Source organism: Trichosurus vulpecula, chromosome 6 (assembly GCF_011100635.1).
Source record: "Trichosurus vulpecula isolate mTriVul1 chromosome 6, mTriVul1.pri, whole genome shotgun sequence".
Classification (NCBI taxonomy): domain Eukaryota; kingdom Metazoa; phylum Chordata; class Mammalia; order Diprotodontia; family Phalangeridae; genus Trichosurus; species Trichosurus vulpecula.
The window spans coordinates 80,686,758-80,712,426 of record NC_050578.1 but is presented as its reverse complement, the minus strand read 5'-3'; the positions used below and the strand labels follow the sequence as shown (position 1 = coordinate 80,712,426).

General features: G+C 39.1%; 1 protein-coding gene across 3 annotated transcripts in view; it reads left to right on the top strand.

Moving 5' to 3' along the window:
* Positions 1-7,674: 7,674 nt before the first annotated feature.
* Positions 7,675-25,669, top strand: part of AFM (afamin) — a 43,420-nt gene continuing 25,425 nt past the window's right edge. For all 3 annotated transcript variants that reach the window (XM_036763077.1, XM_036763079.1, XM_036763078.1), the window contains exons 1-8: positions 7,675-7,791; positions 11,415-11,463; positions 13,603-13,735; positions 15,563-15,774; positions 16,621-16,753; positions 17,547-17,644; positions 21,260-21,389; positions 23,165-23,382. In XM_036763077.1, the coding sequence (XP_036618972.1) occupies positions 7,683-7,791; positions 11,415-11,463; positions 13,603-13,735; positions 15,563-15,774; positions 16,621-16,753; positions 17,547-17,644; positions 21,260-21,389; positions 23,165-23,382 (1,082 nt within the window). In that variant the 5' untranslated portion in view covers positions 7,675-7,682. The remainder of the gene's footprint in view (positions 7,792-11,414; positions 11,464-13,602; positions 13,736-15,562; positions 15,775-16,620; positions 16,754-17,546; positions 17,645-21,259; positions 21,390-23,164; positions 23,383-25,669) is intronic.

Here is a 25,669-nt window from a genome sequence, read left to right as displayed (position 1 = left end):
CATCTCTAGGCACCTCTGACCAAAGTACTCAGGATCTCTAGATGTCTTAAATATGGCCTCCAAGGCTGGGCAGGTTCATCTCAGGATCATCATGCTTAGGAAATGAATGAAACAGTAAAAGTAGCCTGGGATTGCAAGTCATTAATTCTTCCAGGGTGTGAATAGACAAGAAGTCTCCTGAGGGTGAGATAGCTGCTACATGGGAGAGTTGAAGGAAGTAAGAGACATTGGGAATGGGGCTATCAGTTTTATTGGCACAGAAAGGAGCTTAGAAAGTAATATTTCCAGCAAAGTGGGGGAGAAGAAGGGAACAAGTATTTGTCAAGTGCCTACTGTATGTCAGGCACTTTGCTAAGTGCTTTACTATTATTATCTCATTTGGTCCTCACACAAGCCCCAGGAGGAAAGTGCTATTATTATCCATATTTTATGGTTTTTGCTTTCTTCTTATTTTTTTTAAATTTTAGACAAATACTAAAACAAATACATAATAAGAAAAGAAAAAGAAACATTATAAACTTAAATATAAAAGAAAAAGACATGTCATGTGCACAGCAGAATATAGGAGAGGATTCAGAATAGAGAGCAATTACTTATTTCAAGAAAGGCTTTATATTAAATACTATGTATTGTGTTAAAAGCTGTCCATCTTTTCTTTGCTTCCTTATAGGTTTTCTTTTGTTCTCTGCTGTACACTTTTTACTTTATTTTTTTTTCCCCCTTCCCCACTCCTACCCACCACCCCAAGGCTACAATTGAGCATGGATATATTTATATAGAGGTATTGATATATACATATAGGTATACATATATACATATACACACACACATACACATGTGTTTTTCCTAAGAGATGCTACTCCTGATATTATTTTTATGTTTGTGTATATTTTACACTTGAGGAAACTGAGTAAAACAGAGGTTGAGTCACTTGTTTAGAGACACTTGGCTGTTTCCACAATCCAGCTAGCAGCTTCTGTGGGGGTGTAAGATCCACCCACAGCCAGCAACCAGAAAGCTGCCAACAGCACAGGTTCTTTTGATCTGCTTAACTAAGGAAAGCAAGGTGAAGGGGTTGACAAGCTTACTTTAATTCAGCATACAGACAGCATTCACTTAGTTCAGGGGAAGAGACCAGCACACTGAACTTCAGAGAAAATTACAAACAAATTACAAACATCAACAGACAGACCAAATACAGATTCATAGTTACCAACGTCTAGGTTCAGTCCGGGAGCTTGGAACAAGGGCTGGCCCAGAGTCACATGCCACCACTGCTGTAGGGAGGAGCTCCAAGGAAGAGGAGGCCAACCCCTGGTTTTATATCTTTTTCAGTGTCAGGGGTGACTCACACATGCGACTCTCCCACGTGACCTAGAATCGTCACAAAGAAGTGACTTAAACCCATGTGGTCTAAGAGCCTCTGCTGTCCCAGATATGTAAACCAGGCCCTCCCTGGAGTTGGTCCTACCTTGGGCCCCACCTTAGTTGCCAATCCACACCCACTAAGGTTTTACACCTAATAGGGGTTTGGGCCTGGGGCTTAGCACCTAGTAAGGCTCAATGAAATACACTGAATTACTCAAAGGGAACAAAAGCCAAACTATTCAAGGTCACTTGGTTGAATTAAGTGCTAAGGAGCCCGTTTTGCTTACCAACACAATGGCCAGTGAGTATTTGAGGCCAGATTTGGACTTAGGTCTTCCTGGCTTCCTGACCAAGAAGAAGCTGGTGGCTCAGTGGAAAGACTAGAATCAGGAAGACCTGAGTTCAAATCTAGCCCCAAAGACTTCCTAGCTGTGTGATCCTGGGCAAGTCACTTAACCTCTGATTGCCTGACAAAATGGATCTTGAAGAAGAAAATGGCAAACCATTCCAGGATTATTGTTAAGAAAACTCCAAGTTGGATCAGGACTGAAATGATTGAACAGTAGCCACAGCAACAACTTCCAGGCTCCAGGTCCTAGCACTCTACGGTAACCTATCAACCTTGCCTCAAACTGAGAAGACACAGTCGAGATAGAGGGAGAGGACTGTATCCAAAGGAAGCACTGTTCTTGCCTAGAATTGTAGCTATGGAGATTCCTGCAGTACAAAGATAATTCATAGAACTTGGGAAGCTCCGAGCTAAGCTGAGCCTTCTACAGGTTCAGGTCTAGAGATATAGTAAAAAAAGTTCGGTACATTAAAAAGTCAGAAAATACATATATTGTTCCATACCTGTGAGTCTCTACCCCTACAAAAGAGAGGACCAGAATGTCTTCTCACATTTCTACTTGAGGGGACATGTTTATCTTTTACGTAATTTTGCAACATTCACTGTTTATTGTTTTATGATTGTTCTTTGCATTGACATTGCTGTGTTCGTTGTAAATATTGTGTGCTTGGTTCTGCTGACTTTATTCACATCAGTTCATGTAAATCTTTCCATGCTTCCCTATATTCGCCATTTTTTTTTTCTTACAGCACAGTAATAGTCTATTTCATTCTTGCACCACAATTTGCTTAGTCATTCCTTAATGAGTTGGTTCTTAAAAGAAGAGACAGACTCTGTGAAGCAAAAGAAAGGAAAGAATTCATTCCAGAAATATTGGCGAGCCAGTGCAAAATCGTAGAGATAGGAGATGGAATGTTATATGTGAGAGACAGAGAGAAGACCAGTTTGACCGGATTGAAGAATGCAGGGGCGGGGGGAATAATGTTTAACGAGCCCATAAAAGCAGATTGAAGCCAAGTCATGTAGGGCTTTAAATGATAAACAGAGGATTTTTATTTTATCCACAAAGTAAATTGATTAAGAATAATCAGAATAAGTGCAGCTAGGTGGCGCAGTGGGTAGAACACCGGCCCTGGAGTCAGGAGGACCTGAATTCAAATCCAGCCTTAGACACTTAACACACTTACTAGCTGTGTGACCTTGGGCAAGTCACTTAACCAAAATTGCCCTGCCTTCCCCCCTGCAAAAAAAAAAAAAAAAGAATAATCAGAATATTTACTCAATAGGAGACAAAAGCAAGAATTATTTAAAAAGCATTTTGTTGCTCAGTTATTTCAGTCATGTCTGACTTTTCATGACCCCATGTGGGGTTTTCTTGACAAAGATATTGGAGTGATTTACCATTTCCTTCTCCTACTCATTTTACAGATGAGGAACTGAGGCAAACAGGGTTAAGTGACTTTCCCAGGGTCACACAACTAATAAATGTCTAAATCTAGATTTGAACTCAGGAAGATGCTCTTCCTCATTCCAGTCCCAGCATTCTATCCACTATACCAACCAGCCACCTTTCAAAAGCATAATAATCCAGTTATAGGGACTGGAGAAGTCCTGGAGTGAGATGATATCACATCTGCTATTGATCCTTATTAGCTGGGCCCTTATTTCCTCCTAAGTGTCCCATCGACACCTCCATCTTAATGTGTTACCTTTCCCCCCAAATCTCCTTCTTCTAACTCTGCTATTGGTTGATTAAACCCAGTCAGGCTTGAAACCTCAGAAGTATCTTTGTCTTTTTTCTTCTTCCTCCTCAACTCCATCAAGCACCCAGTTTTCAACTCTTATTGCTTCTACCAGGGCAATATCTCTCCCATTTTGTCCACATTTCTCCATTCATGTAGCTGCCTTCTTAGTTCAGGTATCCTTCTCTGAGACTATTTCAATGCCTCCTAATTGGTTCCCCTTCTTTTAGAATCTCCCTTTTTCAATCCATCCTTCTTATAGTTGATAAATTACTCTTTACAAAATTAGTTTGGGTTGAAAGGGATCTCTGAGATCAATCAGTTCAACAAATGCCTGTATAAGAATCAAATTTACAACATCCTCAACAAGAGTTTTTCTCTTTGTGGCTCTCTATTGAAGGGGAACCGACTTCCTCCTGAGGCAATCCATTCCACTTTTGGACAGGTCCACACACACACCAAAAAAATCCAGTTATTTTTTCATATGCCTCTGTGAAACTTTTATCCATTGTTCCTATTTCTCTCCTCAAGGAAGAAGCTAAATAAACCTAAGTTATACTTTCACGTGGAAGTCCATCAAATATTTGAAGCTTTTTATTTATCATTACCATTTTCTCTTTCTCCCACATACTTTCACAAACATCCAGACTTTGATTTTCCAGGTTACTCATAGTTTCTTCAAACAACCCTTGTATGATATGGCATCAAGGCCCCTAAACATTTTTGTCCATCCACTCTGTACATTCTTCATCATTCTTCCTAAAATATGGTGTGCAGAACTGAATACAGAACTCTAGGTGTAGTCAAATGCAATATAGAGCAATGCGACAGTCATGTGTCTCTATCTGGACATATTTTATGCCTCTCAATTGCAGTCCATGATTGATTTCACTTTTCTGGCTGCCACATTCTACTCCTAATTCATATAGATCTTTCAGTCCACTAGAACTCCCATATCTTTTCTCTGTAAGTTATATTCTAGCCTCCCATTTTGTCCATATTGAGCTGACTTTTTCCACCCAAGTAGATTTATCTAAATCTATTGAATTACTTGTATTAAATTTCATCTTATTTGATTCTGCCCATTGTTCTAGGCAGAATCAAATAAGATGAAATTTATATAGAGTGGCTGATGAACTATGAACAGAGGTTTACAGTATTATAGAGGAGGCAACAAAAAAAAATTCCAAAGAAAAAGAAGAGCCAAAAAGCAAAGTGGCTATTTGATGAGGCTTTACAAATAAGTGAGGAAAGAAAAAAGTTAAAGGCGCAGGACACAGGGAAATAAATGCTCAACTGAATGCAGAAGTTCAGAGAATAGAAGGAGGGAAAAGAAGATTTTTTTAAATGTGCAATGCAAAGAAATGGAAGAAAATTATATGATGGGAAAGACAAGAAATCTATTCAAGAGAACTGGAGATATCAAGGGAACATTTCATGCAGAAATAGGCATGATAAAAGCAAAAAATGATAGGGACTTAACAGAAGTAGAAGAAATCAAGAAGAGATGGTGATAATTCCCAGCAGAACTATATGAGAAAGCTTTTAACATCATCAATAACCATGGTGGTGTGGTTATTGATCTAGAGTCAGACATACTAGAGAATAAAATCAAGTGGGCCTTAGGAAGCATTGCTAACAATGAGGTTAGTGGGAGGTGATGGAATTCCACCTGAACTATTTAAAACCATAAACGATGCTGCTGTTAAAGTATTGCACTCAATATGTCAGCAAATTTTAAAAACCCAATAGTGGCCACTGGATTGGAAAATATCAGTTTATGTCCCAATCCTTAAAAAGGCCAAGGAAGGTTCAAGTTACTGAACAATTGTGCTTATTTCATATGTCAGCAAGTTTATACTTAAGATTCTGCAAGCTAGGCGTTAGCCATATGTGAACTGAGAATTACCAGAACAGGCTGGTTTTCAAAGAAGCAGAGGAACCAGAGACCAAATTGTCAACATTCATTGTATTATGGAGAAAGCAAGGGAGTTCCAGAACAAGCGTCTACTTCTGCTGCATTGACTATCTAAGCCTTTGACTGTGCAGATCATAACAAAATGTGGCAAGTCTTCAAAGAGATGGGAGTACCAGATCATCTTACTTGTCTCCTGAGGAACCTGTTTGCGGGACAAGAAACAGAACTGAAAATGGAACAACTGATTGGTTTAAGATTTAGAAAGTAATACTACAAGGCTGTATATTGTTACCTTATTTATTTAGCTTATATGAACAGTACATCATGCAAAATGGCAGGCTCTATGAATTTAAAACTGGAATTAATGTTGCCAGGAGAAATGCGACCATCTCAGATATGCAGATGACATCACTGTGATGGCAGAAAGTGAAGAATTAAGAAATCTCTTAACGAGAATCAAAGAAGATAGTGTGAAAGCTGGCTTAAAGCTCAACATAAAAAAACCACTAAGATCTTGGCAACTTGTCCCATCAATTCCTGGACAATAAAGGGAGAAGAAATGGAGGCAGTATCAGATTTTATATTCTTTGGCCCAAGGATCACGGCAGACAGCAACTACAGCCATGAAATTAAAAGATACTTGCTTCTTGGAAGGAAAACTATGGAAAATTTGGACTGCATACTCAAATGCAGAGTACCTACCTTGCTGACAAAAGTCCATATGGTGAAAGCTGTGGTTTTTCCAGTGGCAATGTATGGCTGTGAGAGTTAGACTATAAAGAAAGCTGAGCACCACAGAATCAATGTTTTCAAATTGTGGTGCTGGAGAAGACTTTTGGGAATCCCTTGGACAGCAAGGAGGTCAAATCAGTCAATACCTAAAGAAATTTATTTAGACTATTCATTGGAAGGTCAGATATTGAAGTTGAAGCCTAAATACTTTGATCACATAATGAGAAGACAAGACTCATTGGAAAAAACCCTGATGTTGGGAAAGAATGAAGGCAAAAGGAAAAGGAAGCAGCAAAAGATGAGATGGATAGATGGTGTCATGGAAGGTTAGTGGGAGGTGATGGAATTCCACCTGAACTATTTAGAACTTGGGCAGACTTAAGGAGATAATGGAGGATAGAAATGCCTACTGTACTATGGTCCATGGGGACATGACTGAATGACTGAACAATAACAACACTTGTTCTAAGCTGTCAAGATAATTTTTTTTGAGGCAATCAGGTTTAAGTGACTTGCCCAAGGTCACATAGCTAGTGTCTGAGGTCAGATCTGAACTCAGGTCACCCTGATGCCAGGGCTGGTGCTCTGTCTATTATGCCACCTAGCTGCCCTGTCAAAATCATTTTGACTCCTAATTCTTCCATCCTATGTGTTATTCATCCTTCTATGCTTGTCACCATCTACAAATGTGGCAAGCATTTTCCTAATGCAGAGGCCTCACCATGGTACATCCCTGGGGGGAAAACAAACAAAAACCAATTTTCAGTGTTTTCCTGTTGTCCCCTACATGAAAATTCAGAGTTTATATTACTCAGCATGGCTTATGAGATCTTCCATACCCTGGATCCAAGCTATCTTCCTAGGCTCATGTAGTGAGAATGCTCTGGCTTCATTTACCCACCATTATACTCACTTCACATTACTTCCTTTAATGCACTCTATATTCCAACAAAACCAGACTATTAGATGTGCCCAGTCTTATGCTTCACTTCCCTACATTTTCAGGGACCTTCTTCCAGGCTGATAATATACTGCCTTCTCTTATATTATCTGTGCATGTATTGTTTCATTCATTCCCTCTTCCTTGAGAGCAGAGAATGTGTCTTATTTCAAATTTGTATGGCCACAACTTAACCCAATACCCTGTGCAGATCAGGCAGTTAATAGTTCTTTTAATTAAATAAAATTGTGTGAATCATGTGTCTTTTACTAGATTGGAATACACTTTCAGCACAGTGCTTGGACCTTAAACTGAGACTGAGTAGTAGGAGCACAAAGGTTTGTTTGTTTGTTTTTTAGCTTGTCTATTTTTTTAAACAAAGTCTATTTGATTTAAACATTGTACAACATTAACCTGTGAGATTTTGCAAAAATCAGAGTTGATTTCTTCAACAGGATTTAGAGATAATTTTCTCCTAGCTAATAATTAGCAAAAAGATGTTCTAGTTCTTTCATTTTTATTGGTGGACCAGATGGAAATAATACAATATACTGAGAACAGGTTATTTTTTAACAGGCACTATTAGAGAAAAGTATAAAAGTTTCCTTCTTCCTCACTCTATTTTTTCCTTTCATGAAAGTCAACACTGGAGCCATGTTGTCAATAAGGTCCATTGGTTCTGTTATTTTGTTCTTCTCCTTGGTTGAATCCCTAACACTACCAAAAGCACCTCAGCAGAAAGGTAAGGCTGTAACACTCTTCCACATTAGCTATGGCATGAATGTACAATGGATATGGCATATAAATATACTAATGTGACCTTAGGCAACAGTAAGAGAGACATAGTGTCCGGGACTTTGCCCACCCTTTGACAGATGACAGTGAGGATTGTGTGGGGTCATGAATTTAGAAGGACATTCATAAATTGGAGAAACTCCAGAGGAAGGTAAACAGAATGGTGAAGGCTCTTGAGACCAAGCCAAATAAACATTTTAATGGGATTGGTTTGTCTGAGGGAAGACTGGGCTTAGAGAAGAATGTGGGTATATGAGGAAATGGTACCTGTTATCAAGTATCTGAAGGGCTGGCACATGGAAGGTGGACAGGTTTGTGTTCCTTGGCTCCAGAGGTGAGACTCAGGACCAAGGACAGAAATTGCAGGATAGCCAGAATTGGGTTTGATATAAGAAAAATATAAGATTAAGTATGAGACATACACAGCAGTGTGCTGTAAAGATTTAACAACCAGCTCTCTGGGGAAAAATTACTTATGACATACTTTTAAGTTTAATCTGAATTATTAACATTTTTACCATCACTTTTTTTAAGTCTAGACAATCAGCAAAATGAGAAATCATGCCCTAATTTCTAGATTGCTGATCCTGAGGTTTAAATGCTCACAGTGAAAATTTTACAATTGGCTCTCTTGGACTGGTATGAGCTGGCTTTAGGACCCCCATGGGTGCACACGGGAAAGGAGCATATGTGATATGTCTTCTGATGTCCATCCTCTCACTGTTCTCAATGGACCTGTTCCATATTGAGTATGGCATCTTAACAGGCCATGTTTTTCTGTTGGCTCCTTGTGTTGACTATCAGGTATGTAGTCTCAGGTGAGTGTAACTCTGGTGGCTGCTGGGCATGTATTCTCTTCTGGGAATTGCTCCCTGCTTCTGAGTTCTTCTCTTCAGAGACACTCAAGCCATCTCAACTGCAGTCTTCTAGGTCATAACGGCTAGAATCCCTCCCTGATCAGGGAAAATGACAGATCTTTAGGCATAGACATTTTACCAAGCTAAGAAAAGCCAGAGTACTACCATGGCAAGATTAATTCTCCCTCTTTTTTCCCATCCTATATATGGCTGAAATCAAAACCTTCTTGGTTACAGAAAACTGTCTAATTTGGGGTTAGCTACTCCCGAGATTCTTTTTCGCTTGGGGGAGGTAAAAGATGCAAGCTCCTTGCTCTTCACTGGCCTATCCAGTACTCCTGCCTATATTATCAGTCTTTGTCAGCAGCAAAACCTGGTGATGAATACCAAGGACTTTATATTGGCCTGCAGACTGTGAGCGCCTTGAGAGCAGGGATTGTCTTTTGCTTCTTTTTGTATCCCTAGCACTTGGCAGAGCACCTGGTGCATGGTAAGCCCTTTAATAAATTTTATTGACTAACTGGTAGACTCATTGGCATCTGTATTTGGCCAGCATTAAACACTTATATGGTTACCAGGGCTAGTTCAATTTGATCAATATTAAGTGCCTACCATGCATAATACACTCTGCTAGGTACTGGGAATAAAGAGATAAAAAGCAAAACATTCCCTGGCCAAAAGAAGCTCAGATTAAATGGAGATTGGGAAGAAGAACTAATAAGTATGAAGGAAATAAAATGTGTTCGGTACAAAGGAGAAAATGTAGCCAAAGCACTCAGAAAATTCAAAGAATTTTATTTGAATTAAAATTAAAAATTAAATCAAAATTAAAAATTCGAGAACACTTTCAATTGGAGTGATCAGGGAAAGTTTCATGGAGCTGTGCCCTGAAGGAAGAGAAAGATTTTAATAGGCAAATATGAAGAGGGAGTGTGTACCTGGTGTAGAGGAGTTGATGCAAATACTCCCTCATAGGCTGAGAGGAGCATGTACCTGGTGTATAGGGGCTGATGCAAATATTATCTCATGGGCTGAGAGGAGCACGTACCTGGTGTAGAGGAGTTGATGCAAATACTCCTTCATAGGCTGAGAGGAGCATGTACCTGGTGTATAGGGGCTGATGCAAATATTATCTCATGGGCTGAGAGGAGCACGTACCTGGTGTAGAGGAGTTGATGCAAATACTCCTTCATAGGCTGAGAGGAGCATGTACCTGGTGTATAGGGGCTGATGCAAATACTCCCTCATAGGCTGAGAGGTAGGAGGCAGCTTAAAAGTCACTCTAGAGAAAAGCAAACTTCACAGGGCTTGGAGACTATAGGTTAAGATCAGGGAGTGGCCTGGAGGGAACAAAGAGTGTTTAGAGGGGGGTGATAAGGAATAACCCTGTGAAGGTGGGTTAGAAAGATTTAAAAGCCAGGTTACAAAGTTCATATTCCACCCTATAGTCACTGGGGAAGACATAGGCAGACCCATGCTTTAGGAAGATTATTTTGACAGCTGAATGAAAGAAAATGGGAGAGAGGTAGAGAGAAGAGTCAGAAAGATGAGTTAGGAGCCTATCACAACAGTCTAGGTGATGGGGGTCTGACAAGGTAGGAGTGGGAGTGCAAAAGAGGCAATATGATAATCCCCTTCTCCATATCCTGTTATGTCATTTAACCAGGTATCTTGTAGACTCTTTAAAGGATGTAGAGCTGGAAAGATCTTCAGGAGCCATTTAGTCTAGCATCCTCATCGTACAGATGGAGCAGCTAGGGTGGGAGATGCCACGTGTACAGGGTGCTGGGCCTGGTGTCAAGAAGACCGATGTTCAAATCCAGCCTCAGACACTTACTAGCTGTGTGACCTTGAGTGAGGCATTTACCCTCTGTTTGCCTCAGTTATCTCATCTGTAAAGTGGAGACAATGATAGCACCTACCTCCCAGGGCTGTTGTGAAGATCAAATGAGATGATAGCTATAAAGTGATGAGCACAGTGCCTGGCACATACTAAGTGCTATATGAATGGTAGTTATTATTATTACTGCTGTTACAGATAAGGAAATTGAGACCTCGAAAAATGAAGCGCCTTGCCCATCGTCACACAGAGAGTAATCAGTAGAGCCTGAATTCAAAGCCAAACTTTTTGGGTTAAAATCCAGGGTTAATTTTATTGAGCCATACTGACACATTCCATTTAGAACTGGCATGGCTATATCTTACAGAAATAATAACCATCAGGTGGTTTTAGTGATGGAGAAATTAAGGCAAAGAAATTAAGGATCTGGCTTATATTTGGCATCTTTAATTCTGGTACAGAAGCATGGAGGATGAGGGTGTTTTTTGGTCATAGGGAGAGGAGTAGATATATATATATATATATATATATATATATATATATATATATATATATATATATATAAAGAGAGAGTGAGCGAGAGAGAGAAGCCAGATGCCTCTCCTGAGTGGGTCAGAGGTCAAATTCTATACTTGCTGGGGATAAGTGGCTGGATATGACCAACAAAAGGCATGTTAGGAGCCAGGTTTGATCCATTGGTTTTCCTTCCTTCTCCTTACTGCTGACACTAGAGAGCTTTCTTCCACCATTAATTTCCCATTATTTGCTTCAGACACTGTTGTTGTTAGGTCACTTAGATTTCTTCTTCGGTAAATGGTTGGTTTTTTTGGTAAATAACATGTTTTATAAAAACTAACTATTCTTTGTTTTCAGATTACTTAAATGTCACCCAGAAATTTTTGGAGAACAACATTAGAGACGTGTGAGTTGATTATTCATGTGAAAAGTTTGGCTGATGCCTTATCTTCAAACTATTCAATACTTTCAAAAGGACTTTAGCCAGTTAATTATTATTGCAGCATAAAGATGCTATTACCTTTTGCAGAGTATGCCTGGCTCGCAGTCAGGCAGATGAAGGTTCAGAACCCTCTTCTAGCATTTACTGTTAACACATTTAGCTGTACAACCCTGGCCAAGTCACTTCTATTTGCCCCAAATGGGGTCATCAAGAGTTGGATAGGACTAGAAAACCAAAAGTTTTATTCTGTATTATATCCATGGGTTATTAATGTATTCTTCATATGCAGAAAATTATTGCCTTTTATATTTATAGTTCATTCCTCCATTCTCTTTCTTTTTGAGAAATTTAGTCCATTCACATATACAGTTATAATTGGTAAGTTTCTATTTTCTTTCCCTAGCTATATATCTATATGTAGATAAATCCTCTTTCAAATTTACATTTTGTCTCTTTAATTTTTTCTTACACTAATCTGATTCTGGCTTCTTCACTCTCTCTTTTTCCTTCTGTTTTCTACCCATTATCCAATCTTTTTTAAAGTTTAATTTATTGTTATTCTTTCTTTTTTTTTGTTTTGTTTTGTTTTTCCCTTTTGTGGTATAAATGTGGTACCTAAGACTTCCTGCCCTCCTTGCCTCCACCTGATTCATTCTTCTATCTCAGTGGTAGTATTTTGTAATACTCCTAAGAAATGTTTCGACTTTCTTACTCATTTCCCTTTCTTAGATACTCTAGATCCTAGTCCCAAGAATGTTAATTTTCAATTGGGACTATAGAAAGTGTTCTGTAACCTTAGTCAAGAGAGTCTGATCCTATTCATTGACTTTTCCTTTACTGCTTGTTTCTTTTGAAGTTATGACTTTGGACACATGATCTTAAACTCTCTCCAAGCCTCTACCACCTAAGTTCCAACATATTTCCTTCCTTCTTCCCTCCCTCCCTCTTTCCCTCCCTCCCTCCCTTCCTTCCTCCCTCCCTCCCTTCCAACCATCCTTCCTTCCTTCATCCTTTCTTTCCTTACTGATGAGGACACTCTCTCTACCAATGCAAATTGGCACCTTCTTTACAACTAGTCTTAGAGCAATCAGAGGTTAAATAACTTGCCCAGGGTCACACAGGTGGTATGGATTAGATCCTACAAACTAAAATCTATCTGGCTATGAGACCAGTTCTCGGTGCACAAATTTTCCACATTGCATTTATGCCTTGCTTACAACAGGTGGTTAATAAATGCTTGTGCCTTCCCCTCAGAGATTCTCTTTCATTTATACTGTATATACCTAGCTTATTTACGTATCTTCTTCATTAGAACATAAGCTCCTTGCAGATAGGAATGGTTTTGGTCTTTTCCCAGGTATCCCTAGTACTTAACACTGTGCCTGACATACAGTAAGTTCTTAATAAATGCTTGTTGAATGTCTGAATTGAATTAAATTGAACTAAACTTTGCGGATGAAGAAATTGAACAGTTAATAAGTTATGGCACTTCATCCATCCATTCATTCATTCATCAAGCAGTAGGCAGCTACTATAACAGGTAGTAATATAACAAGAGTCCTAGACTGACTCAGGAGGACCTGAGCTCAAATCCTGCCCCAGAAATTTACTAGCTGTGTGACCCTGGGCAAGTTACTTAACCTCTACTTGCCTCAGTTTCCTCAGCTGTAAAGTAGGAATAGTAATAATAATATCTACCTCTCAAGGCTGTTGTGAAGATAAACTAAGAGATATTTTTCAAAGGTCTTGGCGCTGTGCCTGGCACACAGTAGGCACTATATAAATGCTAGCTATTGTTATTATTGTTTGCCAGATGCCCACTCTGTGCCAGGGGCTGCATTAGGAGATCAAGATACAAAGTCAAAGGTGAATGAGTCCCTGCCCTTAAGGAGCTTATGTTCTATTTTGTTACACCTGGAGCTAGAATTTACAGCCTTTTTCATTTCGAATCATATTCAATTTGGCTGAAGTTTGCTTGCTCATAATTGTTATTTTGAGATTTTCTTGGGACTAGCAGTAGGAACGATGCCAGCGATTGGCTTGCAGAAAAAGGTTTGAGATCAAAAGCCTTAAAGGCCTTTCTTGACGTGACTTCTGTTCCAGGGCCACTGTCGCATTTGCTCAGTTCATTCAAGAAGCCACATATGAAGAAATTACTGGATTGGGGGAACAGATGGTCCACCATAGAGACAAATGCATAGCCAACGTGCAGCTCCCTGAGTGTTCACAGATAGCAGTGAGTGAATGAGGGATTTCTTCTGCTTGCCTGTTTTCCCCCTGGAGGAAGGTGTCATAACAGCAAATACCTTGGAGGATGTCACCAGTATATTACTTTGCTGTTTTATATTCATTGCTTCTATATTTATCATTGAAAAGGCACGTCCCCTGGGAAAGTTCTGTTCCATTTGGGGATGCCCCTGGAATAACCTTTTGCTATGGATCTGAAGCTTGAAACTCCCATGGATACAGTGCAGAATCTGCCTACACTATTGGGTGTGGGGGATATCTGGCAAGCAGTCTCTTTTCCACTAATTTGTCAATATGCCTCAGACTTCCATCCTTATAAAAATAACTTTTTTTTTAAAAAAAAAGCGCTTTGTTACTTTCACTCATTTCAGTAATGCATCATTTTTTGTGACCCCATTTGGGGTTTTCTCACTCTAGCTCATTTTACAGATGAGGAAACTGAGGCAGATTGGGTTAAATAACTTGCCCAAGGTCACACAGCTAGTAAGTCTCTGAGGCTGGATTTGAATTTAGGAAGATGAGGCTTCCTGACTTCAGGTCCAGTACTCTCCACAGCACTGTCTGACTGCCACTTTATTGCTAGCAAAATGTAATTTTATTATTACTTTATATTTATTATTATTTAATAATATTATCTTATTACTCCCAACAAGCCTGCATGGTAGGCAGAATTAAGAGCATAGCTTGAGAGGTTAGGGTTCAACTACACCAGCTTCTTCATTTTATAGACACAGAAACTGAAGCTAAGACAAGCTAATGTTGTGTCTTGCTTACAGATAGTAAGGGAGCAGGGGCAGGAGTCTAGTCCATATTGTCTGACTGGAATCCCAGTGTTTTTTTCTCCTTCACAATATTGTGCTTCCAGAAGGTCCCTACTAAATGTTCCCTAGGGGACAGCTAGGTGGTGCAGTGAGTAGAGCACCAGCCCTGGAGTCAGGAGGACCTGAGTTCAAATTTGGCCTCAGACACTTGACACACTTACTAGCTGTGTGACCTTGGGCAAGTCACTTAACCCCAATTGCCCTGCCTTTCCCCCTCCAAAAAAATTTCCCTGGAAGGTATTGGATGACACCATTAGCCACTGCCTATCCCCCACTAAAACTGTTACCTTTTCAAGTGGGTATAGCACTGATGCATTGAAATAAAAGATAAAGACTGGGGAGATAAGAAAAGTCCTTGAAAGGATGTCACCATAGTGAGCCCCTGACAGTAGTGAAGAGGCGGCATGAGACCTCTGGGTGTTTGAATACTAGGGAAGGAAGTTCTCAATGGGAAGAAACTAAGGCTAGACTGGTACAGGTAGAAAAATAATGATTTTACTTAGGCCCAACCTGAAGCATGGACTGTTGTCCAACAAAGTAGAAAGATGGTGGCTAGGTATCACTATGGATAGAGCACAGGGCTTGGAGTCAGGAAGACCTGAATTCAAATACAGCCTGAAATACTTACTAGCTGTGTGATACTGGATAAGTCACTTAACCTCTCTTTGCCTCAATTTCCTCATCTGAAATGGGGATAATAAAAGCACTTAACTCTCAGGGTTGTTGTAAGGATCAGTAATAATTGTAATAATTGGTATTAATTGTAAAGCGCTAAGCACAGTGCCTAGCACATATTAAGTGCTATAGAATTGTAAGCTATTACAATGATGATGATGATGATGATGATGATGATGGTGGTGGTGGTAGTGGTGGTGGTGGTGGTGGTGGTAATTTGCTCTATTAATGTCCTAACTGTTCATAGAATTGATTCCTCGTCATCCAGGTGAAGGAAAGGATTGGACCCTATGGCTAATGTTTTTCTTTCTCTTATTTAGATCCACGTAATGCAGGATAAAATATGTGGGGTAAAGGAACTTTCCAACAAGTACAGACTTTCAGAATGTTGCACAAATGACACTTCTGAGAGACGACTGTGTTTCTTTCAACGCAAAAATGTTGATGTCAGTTTTTTGACTCCTTTCCAAGTCCCAGATCCAGAGAAGGGGTGCCAGGAGTTTGAAGAAGATCAGGATGCTTTTCTAAATCAGTAAGGGACATTCTCACTAGAAAACCTCCCAGGGGAGGTGCCTTAGCCTTGATCTGATATTCAAGGACACTCACAAGGATTAGGCAGCCATAGGTTTTGAAATGGGAAAAGGTTGTGTTCCCAGGTGTGGAAGGAATGATTTGTTCTCAGTGACATGGCAATGATGATAAGATTTGCACAGCGGGAAAACATGTCTGGGAGCGTACAAGGTCATTTAACTCAAAGCCAGTTCTAATCCAATGAAGGCTCATCTCAGGATGATAGAGCTCTATCCTTCCCATCTCCCTAAGGAGGGAGCAGCATCAGCTTTGTCTTAGTTGTACTAAGACGATAAAATGCCTAACATAATGTATGTAACTTAGAAGTATGATGAGGGAAAGAGATATTAACAAGGGTACCTCTCTCTTAGACTTAAGAGTGAACCTGTTACCAAAAGCACTGTGGATTTAAAAAAATTAAGTGCATCCAATACAATAGAATACACTACAAAAAAAAGATACCATCCACTTCTAATATTGACTAAACCTGGAAAATTTCTTATTTTTCTTCTTCCCTTCCCTTCCCTTCCCTTCCCTTCCCTTCCCTTCCCTTCCCTTCCCTTCCCTTCCCTTCCCTTCCCTTCCCTTCCCTTCCCTTCCCTTCCCTTCCCTTCCCTTCCCTTCCCTTCCCTTCCCTTTCCTTCCCTTCCCTTCCCTTCCCTTCCCTTCTTCCTCCATTATTTCCTTCCTTCCCTCCATTCTTTCCTTCCTTCCTTCCCTCCTCCTTCCCTCCTTCCCATCCTTCCTTCCTTCCTTCCTTCCTTCCTTCCTTCCTTCCTTCCTTCCTTCCTTCTTTCCTTCCCTCCAGCTATATCTATGAAATAGCAAGACGGAACCCATTTGTTTTTGCCCCAACACTCTTGTCTCTGGCCGCTCACTACAAAGAAGTCAGCACCAGCTGTTGTCAAGAGGAAAACAAACATGAATGCTTCCACACAAAGGTATAGTATTTTTCTTTACAGTTAAAATTAACAGTCTCCCAGTTCTTCAATTTAAAATGATAACTGTTAAATTACTTCTCATTTATGTTACTACTAAGGCATCATGGCTCAATGGCAAGATGACTGGATTTGGAATCAGAGAATGTGGGTTCAAATCCCTTCTCTCCTATTTACTGCTTACTTACAAGGTGAACTTGGACAAGTCATCTTTCCTTTTTGGATTTAAGTTTCTCCGAATAAAAAATGCAGACATTGTCCTCTCTGACTGCCAAAGTTCTACATTTATTATTCTATGGTCCCCATGACTTGTTTCATTAGTTGATAAATCTATTGGCTGCCAGCTCCTGGCCCTATCTTCTCATGATGTGAAATGAGCTCTGTGTGCCACAGACATGCATTTACACAGACATTTTCTGGCTTCTATGTCCCTCTAAACTTGAATCAAACCCCAGGCAGTGGATAACTGGGGGGAAAGGTGACTATTCCATTTCTAGTCCTCAGCTGCCCTTCCTATATGATTAAGAGAAATGGCCAGGCCCTGCAGCAGAGGTAGTGAGCCAGACATAAATCATATGCCACAATTCACATGTCTTTTTATGTGTTACTTTTCTAAGGAAAAATTTTAAGCATTTTCTGTGATTCTAATCAAAATCATAATACCTTTATTTCTTTTTAGTGTGGAGACTTTATAGAGAAATCTTACTTTGTATAGGAGGTAATATGTAAAAATTTCAAGTATGGATTTGGTTTTGTCCTTTGGTTACTTTGCCATATTTTCATCTTCCTTCTCCAGGTAACAACCATCACAAATGATTTAAAAGACATTTCTGCCAAGCAGCAAAACCTCTGTGGGGTATTAAGGCAATTTGGACCCAAAGGCGTGAAACTTCTGTGAGTTTTTTGTTTATGTCTCTGGTTTTCTTGTTTATATATAAAGCTAACACTTCTCCAATTTTTTTGATTTCTCCTCATTAACAGTGGAGAGAAAGTAAAAGCAGATGCAGAGAGCTTGAGTACAAGCAGGTTAAAGAGGGAGAGAGAAGACTGTAATAGGAAGTATGGACTAGGGATGCTAGGCATAAGAGGATGTAGCTGGCATCAGAGAAGAGTCAATGGGTTCCCTCAGACCAATGTGCCATCTCTGACATGAGGATCTTTCTGATCCTGAAGGGGAGGCAGCTGCTTGTTCTCCAAAAAGTGATGATAAAAATCTGTCCATATATGCCATTCAATGAAAGATAACCCAGCAAGGATTAGACAAAAAAGAGTTTAAATAGTGTTGGTTGGTGACTCCCTATTCAGGTTTCTTGTCCTGACAGCAATAGGGAGGTCCATTGTCTTCTACTGGCTTGTATCCTATATATGGCAGAGAAGCCCTTAGGACTGGTCAAACTAGGTAACCACTATTCATTTGTGTTAATTTACATGGTCCCTAAAGATATTAAGAGTGGGCAGCATGTTGGAGTGGCTAGAGTTATCCTCCAAGAGAAGAAGAGCTGGATTCAGGTTTTTGCTTCTACATATACTGGTCGTATGACTGTGGAGAAGTCGCATAACATCTCAGTGAACCCTTTATGATTATAAATTGTAGACCATGCATCTAGCAGCGTTGGTAGAGGGGATTCCCCCAAATGGGAGGGCCCTACATAAGTAAAATCAGAGCTCTAATTCTCCCCCCACCAAAACAAATATGCTGACAAAAGGGAGCATTGCCAGAGATTATAATGTCCTAGGTAAGAAGCACTAGCCCTTAGGGAAATAGGAGTTGTTTTTCTTAGGGCTGCTGATGAAAGGGAAAGTCTTTCAAGGACCTCAAAGGCAGATTTGGGAAATGAGCATCTGGCTAAGAAGATGGTGTCTGTTAATGAGATCTTTGGGCCATGGCTTAAGATAGAGGAATGGATCCTGCCCAAACTGGGCTGGTCAGAATGTATTTGACAGAACTTTCACAAATTTCAACAAAGGGGCTTTAAGTTGGAAGAGTCAGACAGGATTGAACCACAAGGGTCACCTCCTGGCTTTCACTCCATTCCCTAAAAGCTGGCCAAGTGGCAAAGGGGGACTCTTACTATCTATCTCACAGGATTATTGTGAGAAATGCACTTGGTAAACCTTTAAGGGCTATCTAAAGATGACTTGGCAGCTAGGGGGTGCAGTTGATAGAATGTCAGGCCTGGAGTCAGGAAGACTCATATTCCTGAGTTCAAATTGGGACTCAGACACTTATTAGTTATGTGATCCGGGCAAGTCACTTAACCCTGTTTGCCGGCATCAGCCCAATTGAACAGAGATGATGGAGAAACGGATGGTTGCTGTCCCTGTGAGATGACCCATACAGATGGCAATATTTTCCTGCTCAAACTATACTTTCTCTTACCTGGAGAGTATTTGCTAAATCCAAAGCTTAATTCTGTTCTTTAAAGTTTGTTACATTTCTGTTTAGTTAGCACTGACTACCACTGTATGATGAGGGTGATCAATCCCAACAGTTTTTGATAGATTTGTTTTTATTTTGGGGAAGGAGAAGCTAGAGAGGGGGGAGAAGATATGTATAATATAGAAATAGAGAGAAGGAGACAGAGATTTTGATCTCTTTAGCCAAATTTTTAAAATTAATTATTTTATTTTTTCAGTTACATATAAACACAATTTTTAAACATTGACTAAAATTTTTTTAATTCTAAATTTTCTCCTTTTCTCCTTCCCCTCCTTCCTCCCTAAGATGGCAAGCAATTTGATATAGGTTATATGTGTCTTAGCCAGTTTTCTGGACTTTGAAAGCTTCTTGTTCAATGTAGTTTGAAGATTATGTGTATTTGGTATGATGACATCTCTTAAAAAACATGATTGTTTTTAAATGAATGGACCCATGTTATGCTGAGCCAATTATAGGCAACGGTTCAACCTATGCTAATGGCCTCCTTCCAGCACAATGTAATGGCTGATTCAGCTGGATATATTGTGGCCTTTACTTATAGTATAAGGGGTTGTTATCTGTCAGCACATGAGATTCTGAGTTTAAGTCTAGTCTCTATTTAAGTTAGCAAGTGTCCCAGATAGCAAATATGCCTTGCTAAGTATTCAGTAAGTACTAAATGTTTACTGTTGGCACTGAATTTTGCATTAAAGAAAGATTTTTCCCTTGCCTGTGATTGTGGTCTTCAGTTTTTGTCTCTTCATATTTTAGTAGGGCCTTAATTCCTTCTTATTTAATCAAATTTAGGCTGGGAGAGGCAGTTATTTTCATGTTTGTGCTGCATTGGTGTAAGGTCAATGGGGAATAAGATCTTCCCCACCCATCAATAGGTCTCATGTGGAAGCCATTAAGGGAAGCTTGCTTGCAAAAAGGCTTGCACACCTTTTGTTAAGTCCTAATTAAGCACTGAGCCTATTAGCTGAAAAAGTATATATTCTGAGAGGTGAGCTTTTGCTTTGGGGGCTCACTTATGAGAAAGATGTTGTGATTCCCTGGTTGAGACTCTGAGTGGGTGTATGTTCAGAGTTCCCCGACTCCTCAGAAGTAGAGGCTCTCTTGATGCAGTGGTGGGTGTGAAGCTTTCATTCAGGCAGTAGAGCCCTGTCTGTTTGTCTTTATTTCTCTTTTCTCTATTTTTTCTGTTTAATTAAAGAAGATCATTGACCCCTGAAACAACTGTCTTTCCTAATTAGGCAGATAAAAGAAACTGCACTAGCAGCCATCCTGGGTATGCCAGTGTGGTTGCCTTTACAATTGGTCAGCAATATGGTGTTGTGTGACTTGAACCTGAGGGTACCATTAACAAAAAGTAATGTGAAAACTGTGCCTACAATCAGTAAGTCTGAGTTCTGGTTTTGTGATGATTTAATATTGGAGCATAATGAAAGTGTTAAACCTTCAGTCCATTTCATGAACACTCATGGTTTGCCTGCTTTTAATGGACAGTGCCATCTACACTGAAGCATTTCCTGCAAAGTGGGACAGATATCATCAGTTTTGTTTGATACTGCTGCATCTTGCCTTCTTTTGATATGAGAACAGAAAGGAGTAACACTCTCCTCTGTATCTTCTGTGTCAAACTGATCATCATGAAAATTTGGAGTAGGGCCAGAGCTGAAGCCCTGCTTCATCCCTTTTATTTCTTAGATTTCTAGGAGCAGTTGTATCACCCAGGGGGGCTATTGATCCAATTGGTCAACATTTTAGGGTTCCTTCCAGGCCACAGTGACCTTAGTGATCTCAGGATAGAGACTCCTTGCTATATATCATCCTTGGCTTGCATTCTTTCATATGACAGAGATAATGGGTTGGGCTTTGAGGGCATCATTATAATACTAGTCTTCCCAACTGTAGGCCCAGTGCTCTCTCCATTCATTGCACCCCCTTGCTGCCATTGCTGTTGTCATCATCATTATTATTGGCCAAGGACTGCATTAATAAAACAATGTAGATTTTACCACCTCTCCTCTTTCAAATAATTTTAGTGGTTTATTTAATTAACCAACCAATATTTATTGATTCTTTTCCAGAAAAGTTGTGGAAATCAGTCAAAAATTTCCCAAAATTGACTTTAAAGAACTTGACATACTCCTGAAAGATGTTCCTACCATGATTGATGGGTGCTGTGAAGGAGATGTAGTTCACTGTTTCCATAGTGAGGTAAATAGTCACTAACCACACATGTATTTTGGAGAACAATGTTCTCCTTGGTTTGGGACAGACATCTTTTGCCACTTAAGAGAAACCTTGGTGGTCTGCTAGGGCCTGGAGCAACCATGGGGAGCTTATTGCTGTGTAGACATGTGATTCTTCCTCATATCCTTCCATACTTTGCAACACTTTGTATTTTAGGGCAGCTTGTGGACCCTGTTTGTGGGAACACCATTCACCAAAGAAGCAGTTTCACCAAAGGGTAGATAACAACTCCTCCATGACTTAGTAGATAAATCCTTAGGAGTTGTTTGAAGATCAGAAAAGTTAAGTGACTTATTGAAGGTCATGCAGCTAGTAGATGGCAGAGATAATATTCAAACCCAGATCTCCATGACTCCAAGTCCAACACTATACACTATATTATGCTGTCTCTACTGGTTGGATTTTATATATAGTTAAACCTTATTAAATCAGACTCTACTAATTTGGAATTGTGGCAAATTACAGCAGGTTAGGGAGAAAGTTTCTCTTTGCTTAGCAAACCCTCCCCCTAAAAGTCCTAGAAATGAAAAAAATTATTTACTTAAGAATTAGCATATGCATTAATGAAAATGTTGCTATTAAATTTTTAAGATTTTCCATTTAAATACTACTAATTACAAATCATTATTTTCTATACATGAATAAAATTTCTTAGGTAACATTTTGTTAGCCTGGTTGGAGTTGCTGTCTATACGTGGAAGACAGACAGCTGCATTCATTTCAAAATTTTTCTAAAATTTAGACTTTTCAAATAATTTAAACAGACTTTTACCTTAAGCTGAATTGTGCATTCAAGGAGAAGGATTATTTAACAGCCTACATCCCAGAAAGTTGAAATATGTAAGAAAATAATGTCATTCATACAACTATGTTGTAGGCTCTTTTCCTGATAGTTTTTCATTGGGTAGCTATATTGAAATGTCTTGGTCTCAAGAGATAGCATGCTATGTCGGAAAGACTACTGGTCTTGAGGGAGATCTGACTTCAAATCTCAGCTCTGCCCCTTGTTAGCCATGTGACTTTATAATTTCATTTCTCTACAACTCACATCCCTCAGCTAGAACATCAGGATCTTAATACTTACACTCTTTGCCTCCTGAGGTTTTGTAAGCCTGAAGCAGCTATGTTATATCATCCAAGTTCACAAAAAATCAGTCCATGTGAAAGAAAGCCCTCTGAGCCCTAGATAAAAAAATAACCTGTCAACTGAGGGCAAAGCTAGGTGTATCTCAAATGAAATAAGTGTAAGAATTGTTGTTTGTCCTTTATTTTCAAAGAGGATCAATGACATAATAGGGTGATGTCTTGACTCATGGATGAATTGTGTGAGATACTTTGTAAATGATAGAAACATTAGATGAATATATTGTTCTTATCTGTTGTGGAAATGGATCTCCATTAAAGTCACAAGGTTCCACCATCTTTGAGGCTTAGGAGGACAATAATCAAAAGGATAACAAGTCAGCTTTCAGGTAATTCAGAATTGCTGGAAATTTAGGAGCTGTATTTCTTCTTAAATTGTGCCATCATGGGGTGTGAGGAATAAGGCCTTCCTCAAGTCAAGAATTCTCTCATTATGGAGTTAATACCAGAACTTTCATAGCTATTAAATAAGAGATCTATTTATTAAATAATTTCTAGATTATAGTCACAGGCTTGCCTTACTCATAGGCTATGGCTTATGAAAGGAAACCAAACAAATGTGAATGTGAAAAGTAATTTCTGTTTGATTTATATAGGCCAAGATGATAAACTACATCTGTTCAAAACCAGACTCCATCTCCAGCAAAATCAGAGACTGTTGTCAACTCACAGCACCCCAGAGGGGTGAATGCATCATGATTCACTCAGAAAATGATGATAAGCCAGAGGATTTATCTCTAGGAGCAAAGATATTTACAGAAGGGGATGATGTTTGCCAACATCTGCATGAAGACAAAGAAAATATCCTAACTGAGTAATGTAACTTTAATAACCCTTATAAAGAACATAGAAAGCAACACTAGAAAATCTCACCAGCTTGGATTAAATTGAATGGGAAAAGGGGTGGAGGGGGAAATCAGTTGAGAATATGGCAGTTTTCTTAAGAAATCAAATTATGTTGGAGTGGACAATGTGGTATAAGAGAAAAATCAGTAACTCAGGAGTTAGATGAACTGAATACAAATTCTGCTTCTGCTATCTGTGTGACCTTGGGTAAGTTACTTAAGCTCATCTGAAAATGAGGGTGTTGGACTAGATGGTATCTGAGACTGTCTACCAAAGCAATGATCCTGTATTTCTCTCCTGTGCATAAAACAATTCCAATCAACACCACCCATTGCAAAAATGAAGGTTTATTGGACTTGTTTTAATATCTAAAAAGCTTCATTTGTAATTAGTAATAATAATGGCTAGCATTATATAGCATTGTAAGGATAATTTAAGGATTTCAAAGTTCTTTATAAATGCTATCTCATTTGTGAACTGATCCAGCCATTCTGGAGAGCAATTTGGAACTATGCTCCAAAGGGTAATCAAACTGTGCATACCCTTTAACCCAGTGATAATACTACTAGGTCTGTATCTCAAAGAGATGATAAAAAAGGGAAAAGGACCCATGTGTACAAAAGTATTTATAGCAGCTCTTTTGTGGTGGCCAAGAATTGGAGTTTGAATGTCCATCAATTGGGGAATGGCTGAACAAGTTGTGGTATATGGATGTGATGGAATACTATTGTGCTATAAGAAATGACAAGCAGGCAGATTTCAGAAAAACATGTAAAGACTTACATGACCTGATGCTGAGTGAAGTGAGCAGAACCAGGAGAACATTGTACACATTAATGGCAACATTGTGTGAAAATCAACTATGACTTACTTAGCTCTTCTCAGTAATATAATGATCTAAGACAATTCCAAAAGACTCATGATGGAAAATGCTATCCATATCCGGAAAAAGAACTATGGAATCTGAATCCAGATTGAAGCATACTATTTTCACTTTTTTGGTTTTTTTTAAATGGCTTTTCCCTTTTTCTCTTTTCCCTGTTCCTTTTTTCATAAGATGACTAATGTGCAAATATGCTTAAAAACAAAACAAAAAAACCCCAAATGTTATCTCATTTGTTCTTTACAAAAACATCAGGAAGTAGTTGCTATTATTTTCATTTTGCAGATGAGGAAACGGAGGCAGACAAATGTTAAATGACTTGCCCATTCTCATAGTATTTGAGGCCAAATTTGAACTCAGATTTTCTTACCTTCAGGTGTAATACTCTGTCCACTGTACCACCTAACAGACTTATGAACTCTTTTTTTTTCTTTTTGGAATTTATTATTTTATTTTTCCCTAGTTACATGTGAAAACAATTTTTAACATTCCTTTTTAAAATTTGAGTTCCAAATTCTCTCCCTTTCTCCCTCCACCTGCCCCAATTGAGAAGGTGAGCTATTTGATACAGGTTATACATATGTCATCATGCATCACATTTACCTATTAATCCTGTTATGAAAGAAAACATAAACCAAAATACCTTAGGAAAAATAAAGACAGTTTAAAAAGTATGCTTCAGTCTGTATTCAGACAGCATCAGTTCTTTCTCTGGGGATTGATAACATTTTTCGTTCTAAGTCCTTAAGAGTTGTCTTGGATCATTGTATTGCTGAGAATAGCTGTCATTCACAGCTGAGCATCTTACAATATTGCTGATATGCAATACACAGTACAAATCACTTTGCATGAGCTCATGTAAGAATTTCCAGGTGTTACAAAGAGCTTCATGATCATCATTTCTTGTAGCACAATAGTATTCCATCACAATCATATACAACAATTCCTTCATCCATTCTCTAGCTGGTGGGCATCCCCTCATTTTCCAATTCTTTGCTACCAGAAAAGAGCTGCTATAAGTATTTTTATACACATATGTCCTTTTCCCTTTTTATCTCTTTGGAGATACAGACTTAGTAGTGGTATTGCTAGGTCAAAGGGTATGTATGGTTTCATAGCCCTTTGGGCATAGTTCCAAATTGTTCTACAGAATGTTGAATTAGTTCTCAACTCCACCAACAATGCATTAATGTCTCATTTTCCCCACATCTCCTCCAAAACTTATCATTTTCTTTTTCTGTCCTATTAGCCAATCTAACAGGTATGAGGTAGTACTCAGAATTATTTTAATTTGCATTCCTTTAATCAATAGTGAGTTAGAGGATTTTTTCATATGGCTATAGATAGCTTTGATTGCTTCACCTGGAAACTG